Genomic DNA, 17,496 nt, shown 5'->3' on the forward strand with positions numbered 1-17,496 from the left:
ATGTTTGCACAACTGTGTACATAGACATCATCTTACATCAATAACCATATCATTGCTTGCCCTGGAGCTTTCTTTCCTATATACATTTTTTCATATAATTTTTATTCATGGCTTTTTCATGCCTTTATACAATATGACAGTGAAGAGAGACGAGGGTAGTGGTAAAGAAAGGGGACTTGTGAATGTGAAAGGATACAGGTGGCATGACCAGCTTGAGAAGATGTCATACCCCATACACAAAAGAAATATATTGAAATATATTTATTTTGTGTATGGGACACCACCCTGCCTATAATGCATTTTGTATACTTTTTTGTTGCTGTTGATCTGGCTATGTGTTCGCTCATTCATCTGTCCATTTATTTGTTTATTCATTTATTTACTTCTTTTACTAATAATATGCCAATTAGTCTTGTCAAAAATCGATATTTCTATAGGCATCGATACTGAAATATCTGAAACGATTCCAATACTCATTTTCTACAGTATCAATACACTGATACCAGCTGTGTGTTCTTGCTCTCTCTTCTCTCCGATGGCAAATTGACACACACCCGCATCCTCTCATTCACTCGTTTCATCCGCTCCTGAATTTCGGCACCGGGTTGCTGGCATTGCACATAATTTGAGTCATTCCCGTAGGTTTCACACTCACACCAAAAGTGCGTACACCACTGATCTATATAAGTGGTGCGCTCATAAAGCTGACTCTCAAACAGCTCGCGAGCACCAAATTGAGTTATTTTAGGTGGCTTATTGCACTTTAACTGTTGAATACACTCAAAATGATGAAATAATATCCATCTTGGTGAGTATTCAGGTAAACACAGCCAGTTTTGGAACATGAATAGTTGAGAAAGGAAACGCATGTTTTTATGTAACAGTATATTGGATCTGTTGCATTTTGTATAAAAACTGGGTAAGAACTTGTTTGATTGTGCTATTTGTTTGTTTGTTCACTTATTTAATGTTCACTTATTTAATACTACTACTACTACTACTACTACTAATAATAATAATAATAATATTTTTTGAAGATTTGCACAAACCGACACTAAACCATTGTGCTATTATTTTAATTATTTGAGGTTTTTGTATTTTATTTTATTTATTGATTTGAGATAAAACTTATGGAAGCTTGTTTCCGCCACTGAATAATAAATAAATAATAATAATTGCAACTTTTTTTCTCATAATTGCGATATATCAAGTCAGAATTGTGAGAAATAAAGTCGCAATTCTGAGAAATAAAGTCGCAATTGCGAGATATAAAGTCGCAATTCTGAGAAATAAAGTCGCAATTGCGAGATATTAAGTCACAATTCTGAGAAATAAAGTCGCAATTGGGATATATAAAGTCAGAATTGCATGATATAAAGTCACAATTGCGTGTTATAAAGTCAGAATTGTGAGATATAAACTATTCTGAGGTAAAAAAAAAAATTGAATTTTTTTACAATTAAATTACAATTCCTTAGAATTGGACTATATCTCACAATTGTGAGTTTATATCTCACAATTCTGAGAAAAGATGTCAGAATTGTGAGATATAAACTCGCAATTATGTGTTATAAAGTCAGAATTGAGTGATATAAAGTCGCAATTGCGAGAAAAAAAGTCAGAATTCTGACTTTATAACACGCAATTGCGACTATATCTCGCAATTCTGACTTTATATCTCACAATTCTGACTTTATATCTCGCAATTCTGACTTTATATCTCGCAATTCTGACTTTATAACATGCAATTGCGACTTTATTTCTCGCAATTCTGACTTTATATAAATAAAGTCAGAATTGCGAGATGTAAACTCGCAATTGTGAGATAAAAAGTCGCAATTATCTTTTAAAATGTTTTATTCTGTGGCGGAAACAAGCTTCCATAAAAACTGGCCCTAAATAACATATTAACAAACAAATTAAATGTGGTTGGTCGGTTTTGATGTCATTTAAACATTCTCTTCCTGTTTCTGTTGGTGATTTTTGCCACATTAAGCTGCCATTTTGAAATCCCTCAGAGATAACTTAAAAATACTTAGTTTTTTCTTCAGCTTTAATTTCTCCCCCTCTTCTTTTGACCTTTAATCATTCCTTAAGGGCCATAAATGTGATTTGGTGATTGGTAAACTCAACAGGAGAGGCATTGGAGACTCTAAGTACAGTCCACAGCCAGCAGGATTAAACCACATGAAGGTCAAAGCTTTTGCCCATGCCTTGGTCTCTTCTTTCCCAACCCCTAATTCCCAGCTCTGGACTCAGTGGTTGGGAGTCTGATTTGTTTTGTCACTTCAGAGGGAGAGCGCACTCTTTCCACACCCACCTCTCTCTCTCTCGCTCTCTTATGATTCACAGTCATTAAAATACTGGAACTTTGGAGCTTTAAAGTCACCCTGACCCATGCTCAGCCACCGGGCCTGAGCAGAATATAAAGCAGCGGAGTGATTGATCTGCTTAAGTATCTGCAATTAAGCCGCCACTGTGTGTGAGACAGGCACTGTGCAACACCACAGATCCCAGAATCAACCTCTACCACTGAAGTCTGCAATCAAACATGAATGGCGAGCGGAGAGATCGAACATAAAAGAAGTTAATCACGTCTCACACCACATTTTTAACCCCTCTGTTTGACCAGCTAGAAGGGAATTACTGTTATTAGGCCATTTGGCTTGTCAAAATCCAATCTTTTTTTCTTTGGACTTGACTTAGTTTTCCAAACCTCTGACTTTGTTTAAGCTCCTATTGTTTTTTTGTTTGTTTGTTTGTTTGTTTGTTTTTGTTTTTTTGTTACCATGTAATAGCATGGAGACTTGGACCAATTAACCTTTGTGGTGATCTTTATTTGGATAGTGATAAACTGAGTGCTGAATCCATATTGAGAATGTACGTGAGAAGCCCTTGCACTTGACTTCCCCGCTCCAATGTTATAGAAATTTTCGATTAATCTAGGAAGTTCATTGGATGGGGATCAAGAACTCATTTATAGCTGCACTCTTGTGGCACTTCCGATCAAAATCTAATACTAAGACGAGGGTGAAAGGGGGTATTGAACTTGCAATGATGCCCTTAAAGAATCTTAAATCAATCCGTGTTTGACTTTCAGACCTCTTTGCCAGGTGCAAATTGTTTCTCTTAAAAAGAAAGGAAATAAAAGAGTGGGACGGGGTGATGCAGGGGTTGCCAGGCTCTTTTCAGCTTGCCCTAATAGCATATTTATGAGTGCTCTAATCTATAATGACATTTTCGATACCACCCCTGTTCTGTTACTTACACGATCCTGATCCATTCCCTCGGATAATCACTATACGTTAATGGGGCTGACTTGAGCCTGAATTGCTTTTTAACTCAAATGGACATCTCAATTGCTGCATTGTGGGATAGACATAAGAAAGAGAATGAGAGTGATTCTTTAAAAAGATTATGGGTGTAGGAAAACAATGGGGGAAGTGCTTTATATGCTTGACTGGCTCCATCATCTTCTTTTCTACTTATGTACTCATGTTCTGTTTATGTAGCTTCACTTCCGATCATTAACCCTCAAAGTGTTTCCACCTTTTACATGTTGTTGTAGGAGGTCTCAAATGATGAAATGAATGGGGTTTTAATGGGGTTTTTAGGGAAATTGTTGTAATGCAATATTTGGCCTGTCGGATTGCAGAATTTCAGTGATGTCATTGTTTGTCTGAACAAATGTTGAGAACATCTGAGGGTTCATTTACAGGGTTTGTACTGTAAGTCATGTTTTTATGGATACTAATTTATTATAAAAAAATATGTTCAGATTGTATTTACAAAACCTGATGAACTAAATGAAAACTTTGGCATTTACATGATTTAGCTGTTCATAGCCATATTCATTTATGATAGTCCCTTAGGCAGTTCTTGTCCTCCGAGAAACTGAGGCGGACATTTCACTTGCTGCAAAGTGTGTTGGTGTAGCTTTTACCACAGTGTCTGCAGCATCCTCTATTTTGTTCATATCTTCTGACACACATTTTTCGGAAATAATCCTGGGGAGTTTGACGGGAGACGGCATCATTGGTGATATCTTGACCTGAAAAATCAGTGTTAGGACTGATAAAATCCTTTTTCATGACTTGATTGTGTTGGCGTGTGTTGGATTATGTCCACACAATCATCAGATGGGTGGTCACTGGGTTTGTTTATTTTCCTTTTCCAATTCACAGGCATCTTTACATTCTTCTTCATCACTTGCATCAGAATCCATTTAAAGATCACTGTTCCTGTTTTGTACGGCATCAATGACATTATACACTTTGTAGATAATATGGTTTTCCTGGCTGGTGGCATTCTGAAATAATAATAAAAAATAAAAAATAAAACACCTGGCTATGCCAATAATACTTACACATTTTAAAGAATTCACACATTCCACAGAATTCACACAATACTGTCTGGCTAGTTTATTATGTCCTCTACTTATCATGCTAATAGCATGTATACCCACCCTCCACACACACACACACACATTCCAGAACATTATCACCTGTCCCTCATGCAGCAAGCAGATATTTGGGCAAACAGGCAAAGCCCAGAAAAGAAAACAGGACCAGTTAAATATATGTAATAAATGATAAGATACATATATTGCTACACAAATACTTTCAAATTCTCAAATCCTTAATTCAACTTGAACTTATCATTTAATAATAATACAATTTTGATTAAAACTCAGTTGTAACGTAAATGATCAACATAGATCATTCGTAATGCGCAAGGTGCACACAGTCAAGTTTTGCTACCCCTTTCAACCAGTGTTGTCAAATTACAACATTGACATTTCAAGCTCAAAATCTAATATGAATAAAGCATTCAACTGTACCTTAATATCTGCATGATCTAGACATATTACTAATCACAAAAAACATATTTTCATAATTTTGATGATTTCAAATCATTTTACTTACTTGAATGTCGATTTATCCAGTCCAGTAAAACATGATGATGTGTTTCAAGTCAAGTTTGCTGGTTGTGTGAGTTCATGGCCAGGTAAATAGGCCTATTCATAAAATCTTCCATCAAATAGCATTGCAAGGCTGAACAATATGACCTATTAGTTGTGTAAATGTGGTCTTAGAGAGAAAGTTACCAGACAGAAAAAAAAAAAACATCTGCAGGTTTATTTTAGTAGAGCTAAAATTGATGTAATATTCCAACAGTGGGCCTTACAGGGGTTATGTCTGGTAAACGCTATTATACACATAATCTCATTGTGCAGGTCTGGCTTTAAACTCATGTACATGAGTGCACTTTCAAGTTACTGCTATAGTATTTCCTGTCTGGTAACTATATAGTTCATCCATCATATTGATCTGGGAGATTTCCAGGTCTGTCTTGGAGTTTTTCAGCTCTAGTCAGGCACATGCAAGATCATTAAATCGGTGTGAATATGAAATGGGAATGGGATAAAGGTCACCATGTGCCTCATTTTCAAGAAATGTCCACTGTCAATCAAAATCTTTAATGATTTATTGATGGTGAATGCTTTCATGTTAATAAAGTGGTCTTATGACATTGTAAAAAAAAAAGGAAAAAAAAAATCATTTAATGAGTATGAAAGACTTCATACCCGTCTGCATACTATTTTTTTGTCTTTAAATAATAATAAACAGAGAAGTTTAAATTCCTTCCTTCCTTCCTTCCTTCCTTCCTTCCTTCCTTCCTTCCTTCCTTCCTTCCTAACTAACTAACTAACTAACTAACTAACTAACTAACTAACTAACTAACTAACTAACTAACTAACTAACTAACTAACTAACTAACTAACTAACTAACTAACTAACTAACTAACTAACAGAAAACTTCATTTTGCAAATGTAATGCATCTTAATGTAGCTTTTCTATAACAATACTAGTATTTTTAAGTTGAACCAATACTGAACTGCAAATAAATATGTATGTAATTGTCACATTTGCCCTATTATTATTTAATTGTTTCCAATGGTGTGGTTGATTTCATCACACTTAACTATGTCAAGATGAGTTTGTTCATTTACTTACAAGGATCAGTTAGTTCATTGTTGTGATTTTTCGATGTCAGCACTTGGCACATTGCTGCAATATTTCATAATAAGAATTGTTTTTCACACCACACTTGCATTCTTTTTCTCGACATCTGCGGTAGAGCTTTACTTTGTGAGAATTGTGTTTGTTTTAGTATAATCTGGCAAGATTTAAACATTTTGACATGTTTTTTTCTCGGCTTTGGTTTAATTGGACATAATTATTAAAAAATATCATTTTCCTGTGGTAGAGAAAACCCTCGGCTAAGAATCAGTCGACTGACTCATTTTAAAAGATGTTAATGAAGAGTGTATTCAGTATTTGAACAAAGCTTTTACAGCTGTCTTACAAATGATAGTTTCATACAGCGAAAGCGTCAAAGAACTCTAAACAACTGTTTTCGTTGTGGAAAATATCTTAAGATCTTGCTCTCAGAAAGTGAAGAGAGTAAATGAGAAAAGTAATGAATTCTAGATAAGTAATAGAAAGATGTGAATCCATCCCAATGTGTGAAAACAGAAGCTCGCTGTGACCCATGTCTTTCCACCTGTTCCAGTGCGAGAACTAAAGCTGGCAATAGAGCAATAAAAGATGCAATCTGCACCAAGACTTACTTAATATGTCCGGTGGTTGCCATCGTAAATCAAGTCTAATGTCATGTGACAAGTAGTCAGAATTCAACGCCACTTCCATTATTCTGGCAGGCCTCAAAGGAAAAATGGGCTAGAGAATGTGGGGATAGTAATAAATAAATAAATAATGTGCTTGAGAGGATGAAAACTAATTTCAGTAAAGGCGGACCTGTTGGTGATTGATTCTGTGGAAAGCATTAATCTTGTTCTCACCATCTCCATGCCCATCAGTTACTGTGAAGATGGTTTTACCATTACATGGGGTGTCACGGGTTAACCATGAACTGTTTTAGGGACACAAAGTTTAGTCAGGAATTCACCAGCATATGTTGTGGTTTAGATGCTTATTATTAATAATTGTAGATTTTGTATTACTTTAGGTCTTCATAAAAGGGGTCAAAATTACCTGTGTTAATTTACTTTGGAACTTTAACTCACTAAATTAAAATATAATATAATTAATGCGTTGAGATTCCCTAATTATTCATTATAATTATATCAATTTTAGGTTTTGTACAAACCAGTATAAATAAATAAATAAAATAGATGGTTCTCATAATTCAAAAGAAAGCAATGTTTTGACCTTTGCCTGGTCTTTTTTTACCTCAAAAGAAATAGTGTACAAACTTCCCAAAATCCTGGACAGAAAGGTAAAAAAAAAAAAGGGAAAAATGGGAAAAATGTGATATACCCTTGCATATACCCTTTGCATATACCCATGTTTGCAAGGATCATAGCTAAATAATCTGCAAACATTGGCAAGAAATTCATTCATTCATTCATTCATTCATTCATTCGTTCATTCATTCATTCATTCATTCATTCTAATTGTGTAGTGTTGGCTATTCAAGAATAGTAATGATACTATGTCCTGCTCCTGAAGTTTCAGCATAGTTGAGCTGAACAGGCCTACAAGAGCGATTTCGCCAATCCCCAAGATGCCTAACGGAGATGTTCTGTCAGTCTTGTTCCTGCGTCCCATGAGAGCACTGGGCCTGTTTCAGTTAATGAGCCCCAACTGCGCTAATGTGTGTTAAAATAGGACTATGTGATTCCCTGCTGTTTAAACATCACAGCATTATGACAGGCACCGGTGCATCAGTAGCGCTGTGGTACCCTTCATTCTCTATGATTACACCCTTGGGCTTCAAGCTTTGACACTACAACAGGTCCACATGCCTGACATTCGAAGGAATATACTCTCGCTACAACACTGTGAGAGAACTCATTCACTACGATTAGACTCACTGTGTTTCCTTGACCACTATTATTGTTGTGCGGGAGAATGAAAAACAGGCAAAGTACATACTTGGGCTGTCAGAAGGATGGCATTTCTAGTGAGATGTACTTGAAAAGAAACACAATGTGGCTCAATTTGGCTCATCAGTGATGAGAAAGCTCTTTTGGCTTTCAGCCTCTTTGCTATTGTGGGTAAATAAAGTGGTTTAGGGTGGAATTACTATAATTATAAAATGTGAATCAGTCAGCAAACTGCAAAGTTAAAACCTGATTTAAATATTGTAGGATACTGTGTACAAGGGCTCCAGACTATCCTTTGAGAGCAGTCGCTCCAGCGCCACTAAGCTCTACAGATGGTGGCGTCAGCACCTGATTTTGGTAGCACTGGGTGGATTTTAATCATAAAGTTAAATTAAATCATACAATTACTATTGTTTTGCATTAATAAGTGTAGTTACTAATAATATTACGTGTTTGTTTATTGGAAATTTTACTTAAATTAACTTTTAATAACAACAGTAATGTGCAAAAAACTAATTTTTATAAGGAAAATGTAAATATTCCACTCTTATTAAATGCACCATTGCTCTTCTACTATAGTATCATACAGATCTGACCGACAACTTCGGTGATTATAAAAGGTGCACACTTTACTTGCTTTCTGTGTAATTTGAAGAATTGTTTTTGTTTTTCACAAGACTTCCTACTTTTTACCATATATTAGGGAGTGGAAATGGCTGGTAAGTCTGCCGCCAACTTCTGGTTGTAGTTGCAATTTCATGTATATATTTTTTTTTAAATAAAAGTGTTAGTTTGGCACAAAGTTTTTTTTTTTTTTTGAAAAACACCATTTAAATCCATAGTGACTGTTGGCGATTTGTGGATTAAAAAACCTTCTATAACTTAACTCTAACTCATTTCCACGTCAGCGCCGTTTAATCTGATATGGTTTATCTGAATTCTGCAATGAATTTAAATGCTTCTCATTAGATTTCATTAATAACATAGCAGCGAATCCAAACACGTTCTGACTGGGTCTCCCAGCACTGTGTAGTAATGGTGTCGCGTGATCAACGATCGGCACGTGAGTAAACCTGTTATGAGCTTGCGCTGTGCTATCTATTATTGCTCCGAGCTGATAAATGGTTTGCGTTGCGCAGTTCAAATGAGTAGCGAGGTTTCTTTCCTCTTTCTATGCAACAGAAATGGCTGCTCTTATCAGTTGGGCAACGTGGTGGTGGCACCAGTGTGACCTCTAAATAAATTTTGTCACACCGGCGGAAAAAAGGTCACAGTCTGGAGCCCTGTGTTCAGAATTTTTATTTTTTTTAACATTTTGACCATGTTTTCTAGAGTAATTTTAGTGACTGAATGTTTAGCAAACTACTTTTTTTTCTTATTATACGTTAACCTGTTGTCGCAACTGACCCCCACTGGCATGCCCGTCGTCACTTTATTTACCTATGTTAATATTCACTATGTTATGAATGCTGACAAATGATGTGTCTTTTGAACTGTTTTTAACAATGAGAGCTCTCTGAACTACAATGCATGAGTTACTCCGAGCAGTGGCTACAGGAAGTCCAGTTAGCTTTACTAACAAGACTGGTCATGAAAAGCAACCCAAGTGACACATTAAGTGACTGTAATGTGCCACATATGTAACCATCACAAAATGACTTTTCTAGCATATGTTTTTATGACATTGAGCCATGATGTCTATTAGTTAATGTAGATAATTCAATGAAAACTGTTTTACGTCTAATCACGATCTGCATGTTTCTCTTTGGGTCTCGTTTTCCTTGCCAACTAATACCAGATAATTGTTTTGTGTCTTTGATGGTTTGCAAGTAAAATATATTAAAAGCGAAGAAAATCACTTTTCATAGGCTCATCCACGGAATGAGAAGTCACTTAGCCATTATGACATAAGCAACAGACGCACATATTGCATGCAGTCATTTAAATGTTAATGATTTCGTTTGCAAAAAGAGTTAAAGTGTTAGTGACTCAGACCCATTTTTATCCCCTTCCCTCAGCGCTGGTGGCTGGTGGTTGGTCTGAGCAGGAGAAGAAGTTAAAAATACTTCATTGCATCAGATGTGCAATAAATAGGAAACGTGGACTAAGCTCTTGTAAACTATTCATACCTCCTCATTTCTTTCTCTCTTCCTCTCTAGGTCTGTCTTTCTTTGTGTTTGTAGGGCTTGTTGTGCCAAATCTGACATTTGGTAAATACTACAACGATGAGCTTACGTTTCTCTGTCAGACAACTTTCTGTTTCCTTCTCAGCTTATGCGATTAACGCTCACTAAAATAAAGAAGCTGTCCGACTGTGCCTGTGTTATCTAAATAATTAACACTAATTCTGAGAGTCCCAAGACCTGAGCACTGGTACATCTAAGCTTAGAGCAGGCAGGATGTATGTATGTGTGTATATATGTATATGTGTATTATTATCTATAACTATTATTATCATATACTTCTTTTTTATTAGATCATGTGATTGTGAAGATGCTTGTACTTGAAATGTTCTTCAAATTAAAGCTAAAGTGTTTCACAGAGAAAGTAAGTAGAAAGTTTTCTACACTCGATAAATCCCGTCTTCTCTTCATATTACAGGTTTACTGGTCCAAACCTGCCATCGCCCATCATCAGCAGCAAGAACTGGCTGAGACTCCACTTCACATCCGATGGAAACCACAAACTGAGAGGCTTCAGTGCTCAGTATCAAGGTAAGAGATGGGCTGTCGTGGGACTGGTGCCTTTACTGGTGTAAGTCTATGTAACAAGACAGAGAAACAGCTCAGGGGTCCTGGCTGTCAAAAACATCTGGAAAAAGAGAGAAACATACTAAAAGAGGAGAGACAGAGAAAGCGAAAGGTTAGATATATGCAGGGCTGTTTTCACAACATATTCTACTCATTCTTCTCTTCACAAGTTTGTGTTTCCTCATTTTAATTTCAGATTAATAGAGTTTTGAATTAATGGACACATTTATTTATATAATATTATATAATTAAAAAAACATAATACCTTTTTTTGATACCAATAGTTCTTTCAGCCTTGTTCCCTCATGTTCTGTCAAGGCCTTTTTTAAAAGCTTAAAAACATATATGGGCCGGTATATGCACTTTTCATTTAGTTTAACACTAGAACTGCCATGGTGGTCATTTTGACCGTTTTGAATTTTATATCTGCAATAACTTTGTTGAAAAAATAAATACAATCCTGCTGGTACCTGACTTTTACTAAAAGTGTCTGTATTTTCATTTAAAATGTTTTTCATATAAATTACACATAAGGAAAAAGAACAAATGAACATATTTACCTATTTCGTCCATAGACGGTCATATTGACCGCTCTGAATTTCGCGGTATTATTATAGGCTATACCAATATACACAACAATAAAATGTGGTAAAAAATACACTAAACATATTCAACAACAAATCATTTAAATGTAATGATATTCAGAACAGAACAAGAATGAAAAAATAACTCTAAACAAGCCAAAATGAAATACTTTATAAGCGAAAGTGAAAGTAAGCGGCGTTAGGCTCACGTAACTCTCTAATTAGAATCAAAATGTTTCAACATTTGCGATGTATTTGGATGGTAAACTATTCTTTATTATAGGCTTTGTACTTCACTCACGTTCCAATATCGACGGAAAAAATCATCCTCTTCACACGCGCAAAATGGTACGAATTGCACTAGGCTTGGCTACTGACAAACAGAGCAGTGGAATTTTTATATGTTAGGTTGACTATTTTATTATTATATTTTATTATGGCTATAATGAACAGGCTGCAATGTCAAGATTGCAATGCTGGAATATGGTGTGTGTGTGTGTGTGTGTGTGTGTGTGTGTGTGTGTGTGTGTGTGCGTGTGCGTGTGTGCGTGTGCGTGTGCGTGTGTGTGTCGGCGGGCGCAGGCGCGGGCGCGATCGAACAGTGGAAACATGAAAACAGGCTACTCCGTCATTTTGTTCAGGACATCTACGGATATTATTTATATATAGATGTATAATTAAACTTGTTTAAATGTACAGTTTGGTGTTGTTTTGTTTTTAAAAGACATCCTAATACAATAAATGCATTAATCTCTCAATTGGGTATTTATCATTAAAGATATTGGGCCCTATTTTAACGATCTGAAACGCAAGTATCAAACGCAAGTAACTTTGTGGGCGGGTCTTGGGTGCTGTTGCTATTATACCGGCGGGATAAATGACTCTTGCGCCCGACGCAAATCTAAAATGGGTTGGTCTGAAGTAGCTTCATTATTCATAGGTGTGGTTTGGGCGTAACAGGAAATAAACCAATCAGAGCGATATCTCACATTCCCTTTAAGAGCAGGTGCGCTTGTTCTATAGCGGATTCCTATTATAACGGCGGATTTGCCAGGCGCACGCGAGGAGCGGTTCACAGCCGAGGAGACCGACGTTCTCATCAGGGATGTTGAGGATGGAGAAACACACCCAAATTAACTTTGCTTAAACAGGCGTATGATAATTTGGGTAAATGTGTAAGCTAGATGTATGCTTTTATAATAAACTGTTTATCTATCTATCTATCTATCTATCTATCTATCTATCTATCTATCTATCTATCTATCTATCTATCTATCTATCGTAATAATGTAGGCTATGATTTGCAAAAATGAAACCTGCTGCGTCTGTGTGTAGATGAGAGAATCAAAGTGTATGCGCGTTGTGCACACGCTACATTGATTATGGCCAAGCATGCGCCCTTAAAATAGCATATGAATAACATGCGCAACGCGCCACTGACTTTAGACTAGTTTTTTTCGGTCAGTGGCGGAATTGTTTTCTAAACCTGCAAAATAGCATGAGGGAACGTTTGCGCTGGAACACGCCTCCTCTTTGCGCTGAACCGCCCCGGGGAGCGCAAGTGTATTTCTTAGTTAACCGACGTGCGTCTGTGGAGGGAAAAGTCCGCTGTGCGCGGGTGCAAAATAGGAATGATACATGCGTCGGTGTACAAAGTCAATTGCGCTGGGTGCAAGATAGGGCCCATAGAGTTTGGAATCTAGCGGTCAAAATGACCGCTTGCGGCAGTTCTAGTAGTTATGGAATTCTGGCACTTCTAGTGTTAATGAGACTTGAAGTGAAAATAAGAGGTCTCTTATGCTCACCAAGGCTGCATTTATTTGCTCAAAAATACAAGAAAATTTAAAAATGTAATTTATTCCTGTAATGGTAAAGCAGAATTACTCCAGTCTTCAGTGTCAAATGATCCTTCATAAATCAATCTTATATGCTGATTTGCTGCTCAAAAAAACATTTCTTATTATTATCAATGTTGAAAACATTTTTGATACATTTATTTTCCAGGATTATTTAAGGAATGTTCAAAAGAACAGCATTTATTTGAAATACATATATTTTGATATATTATAAATTTAATGCATCCTTGCTGATAAAAAGTATTAATTTCTTTAAAAAAAAAAAAAAAAACTGGTACAAATGGTAGTGTACTTTATCTAAGACCAAAAATAATTTACATTATTATATATTAATATATTTATAACATTAATATATTTTACCATCCATTACAATCCATTTCAAAGACCCCCCCCCCCCCCCCAACCCCAACCGTTGCAGAAAACCTAAAAAGGTGTAGAGATTCACCGTAGATTCACTGCAACTGTTTGCTATCTGTAGTCATCATGTGCCCTGCAGAGTTTTCCCCTGTCTGCGGTTAGAATTAAATTAGTCATTTCAAAAATTTCAAAGTCAAATTATTTGAATAATCTTGGTTAAGTGTTATTAAGCCAGTTAAAGGTCATGAATACCCCCAACACCTGACACATAGACACACACACAGAGATACACACACACATCAGCTGTGCTACTGGCGCACTCTCATCACACTCTCAAGTTCAAAGGTCACCACTCAAAGGAGATGAGCAGAGGAACGGGATTAGTCAGCTCAGCTACGGGAACCAAAGACGGAATCTGCAGGAATTTCACCTCCTCCATAAGCAGATCAGAGTGATGGGATGGGATTACAGGACTGGAGTTTGATAAATAAATACTTTTAGAGTATCAGGAAGAGAGAAAGAGAGCTAAGCTCTTAATTAGATTTCCCACTGACCTTTCTCCTTTTATTGTGCCTCCCTTCCTCTCTCCAACCTTTAGTGAAATGCTCTTCAATGAATAACATCCAATAAGACACTCTGTACATAACAAGCTACTTAGCTTCATCACAATTATTTTCAGACTCTGTCAAAGATTAGGTGTGGAGAGACAGGTTAACATGATTTGAGAGAGAGAGAGAGAGAGAGAGAGAGAGAGAGAGAGAGAGAGAGAGAGAGAGAGACAGAGAGAGAGAGAGACAGAGAGACAGAGAGAGAGAGAGAGAGAGAGAGAGAGAGAGAGAGAGAGAGAGAGAGAGAGAGAGAGAGAGAGAGATGCTCAAATAAAACATTTGATCTTATCTTTTATCGACATCTTTGTGCCCATCTATTTCATTTCTTACAATTTCTATCATTTATACATTTTGTGAGATTTTTTTTGCAGGTTGCATTACTTTGATTTAAAAATATAAGGCAGTTTTACATTTTTGTAAAATGTTTATCTGTGTTACGTTGTATAGCACAATGTGTATATTCTGCAGGATTCTGATATTATGCCGGATGCATCAGCTGTCCGTAAATTATAACTTTTCCTAGGTTTGACATAAAGGGGCACTAATGCCGCATTCACATTACATAGTTCAAGTGACCCAATTCCAATTTTTTCCTCCCATGTGGCACAGACCAAATATGATCCGAGAACGTATAAGCAGGAAAAACTATTTTTGCCATTCTGTTGAAAAAAAAAAAAAAAAAAAAAAAACTGAAATGAGACACTTCACCTTTCAGGTAGTTGCAAACGATTTGTTTGCTATTCGGTTTTGCTAAAACAGCTGATTGCTGATAGCTGATGAACTTCTCCATTACAAAATGCTTACCCAAATGCTGATTTTCTATCTAGAGCATTTAAATGCTGAATCTTTAAAACAATGTAACAGAAAACAATGACTGCATGTGGCTGTGCGTATGAATGCATGCTGGCATTATTTTGTCTCTTTTTCAACAAACATGCTGAGCTTTGTTCACACACAATAGGCTTTTTTGCACAAGTATGACAGTTTCTTTGAAAGACTGTAATAGTAATTACAATGCGGTTCATGATTTGTAATGCCTAGCAAGCATCTGGCCTATGATTAAAATGTATTCCTCTTTTCCTTATCCTTCTTGCTCTCAAATAAAAATGTTATAATGCTTTTGACTTTCAGTGAAGAAGATGACAGAGCTGAAGTCCAGAGGGGTGAAGATGCTGCCAAGTAAAGACAACCACAGCAAGATATCAGTTTGTAAGTCAACCTCTTCATGTACAAGAAGGACGTTTTCCTAAATCAATATTGCGTTTACATTTATGCACTTGGCTGATGCTTTTATCCAAAGCGACTTGCGTTTTGAACCTATGACCTTGGCATTGCAAATCTTGGCAAATCTCAATTTATGAATAACTGTATTCCATTGTAACTATGTAGAACATTAATCTTAAAGTATATACTGTACATATTAAATTGATCAGAAGTGACAGTAAATACATTTATAATGATACAAAAGATTTCTATTTGAAATAAATGCTCCAATGCACCAAATAAACATGTTAGAATAATTTTGTTACGCATCATGTGATACTGAAGACTAGAACTGAAAATTCAGTTTTGCTATCACAGGAATAAATGGCTTAATTTTAAACTGTAATAATATTTCAGAATAGTGTCATTTGTATATTGTATTTGTGATAAAAATGCAGCCTTGTTGAGCATGAGAGACTTTCATAAATATATAATTATATATTTCATAAGAATGTTGATTCAGAAATGTGGCCTATTTAAGCATGAATGAACGGAAAGGAAACACAAATCTGAATTCTGAAACCTTACAATACGTCATCATTTAAAGCCAAAGCTTTCTTAATTTTTCCAGATGAATTGTAAGGGTTTTTGTGTCAGTGTGCATGTGCTGATTCCGTTATCCATGGATTGATGAGAGCAGTACCACACTTGCAGCGTATCCTCGCGCTCGGCATGAACACACAACCTTGAACATTAACGTTATCTTTATTCTACGCTATGTCAATTGGAAACAAATGGAGATATTTTTCTCCCTTAGGCCAGAGGGGAGGGAAAATAAGTTACCGTTTCCGTTGTTGGCAAACAAAGAAAGAGAAAGCTTATCGAGGGCTGGGGTAATTGCTATGTGTGCTGAGAGTCTTCTTCAGCCTGCTTTCTTCTGTTATGCCATCTTTATTTACATTTCTATTACCTCTGCATCATTGTGAGAAAATGTCAGCCTGCTCATGTGAGCATGTGCCCATTGAGGGTGTCATCTGGGATCTCAATACCGTCACCGTGGCCGGCAGTGTCTCAACGGCAGCGCTGACAAGCTTGGCCTTTTGTCCCACATCAATATGCATGAGGGCCGGCACCCAGGCGCACCTCGGCCAATCAACATGTGTCACTTCAGGTTTTCCCTCCACTATCTTCTCCAGCCTCCTAGCCACCTATTACAGAAGCCGAGGCTACTGCCAACCTCTTTGACCCCGCGTGTCATTTCCACTTCCTGCTGGGCTGGATGACTTCAGCTTGTGTGATGCCAAGGAAAATTTTGTACTCACATAATGATGTCTGAAAATATCTTGGCATTCTTGGGAGGACTGATTTATTATTTTGTTCATTCAATAAACCTCCTGGGCAGGCTTTGTAGACAGTAGAATACATTTACAGATGGCCTTGCTCTCTTTACAAGGTAAAGTCACGCTGATGTTCAGACCAACTGCACAATTGCAAGTGTGATACTGCTTTTATGCAACAGTTTAGTAAACCAGATATTAACGGTGAGCACCTTACATTTTAAACAAAATTTGGCCAGTTCTTTTTTCTCTGTACCGACAAAAATAGTAGGGTAAGATGGGAGAAAGGGACCCTTAAGAAAAGTGTGCATTTAAATAAAGCAAGTACAGGAAGGTGATGTATATTATTTACATTTATGCATTTTGGTAGACGCTTTCATCATTTCAATTCAACTTGCATTACATTTCAAGGTCCACATTTACATTCTTATTAGTTCTTGCTTTCCCTGGGAATCGAACTCATGACCTTGGCATTGCAAGCGCCAACACTCTACAGGAAAGCCATATTATGACATAGATGGAAGAATTTGCTAATTTAGTTGAAAAATGTTAAAGAGGGGCATTTTGCTCTGCTACTGGGGTTGGATGACCCCCTACCTGACACTTTTTTTTAAAGATGACCTATTATGCTTTTTTTATATGTTAATGTTGCAGTTTGAGCATGAAAAAGGTCCGCAAATTTACAAAGTCCACTCCATAGGGAGTTATTCTCTATATCAGTGCGCACTGTTTCTGAACTCCCTGAAATGCCTATTGTAGTCTTGAGTTTTCTTCCGGGAACGTAGACTTCACAATACTCCTCATTTAAATAATTTCCACCAAGGTATATGCAAAATAAAGGGGGCGAGGCCTGGTTGAGACGCGTTAGTAGTGTGTTGAAGCTCGCTG

The 17,496-nt window shown here is 36.6% G+C and overlaps 1 protein-coding gene across 1 annotated transcript in view; it reads left to right on the forward strand.

The window, feature by feature from the left end:
- Positions 1 to 17,496, forward strand: part of csmd2 (CUB and Sushi multiple domains 2) — a 305,472-nt gene that overhangs the window by 151,298 nt on the left and 136,678 nt on the right. Inside the window, exons 6-7 of the mRNA XM_079877810.1 lie at positions 10,515 to 10,627; positions 15,200 to 15,277. Coding sequence (XP_079733936.1) covers positions 10,515 to 10,627; positions 15,200 to 15,277 — 191 coding nt within the window. The remainder of the gene's footprint in view (positions 1 to 10,514; positions 10,628 to 15,199; positions 15,278 to 17,496) is intronic.

Source organism: Squalius cephalus (genome assembly GCF_949319135.1).
Source record: "Squalius cephalus genome assembly, chromosome: 8".
NCBI classification, from domain to species: domain Eukaryota; kingdom Metazoa; phylum Chordata; class Actinopteri; order Cypriniformes; family Leuciscidae; genus Squalius; species Squalius cephalus.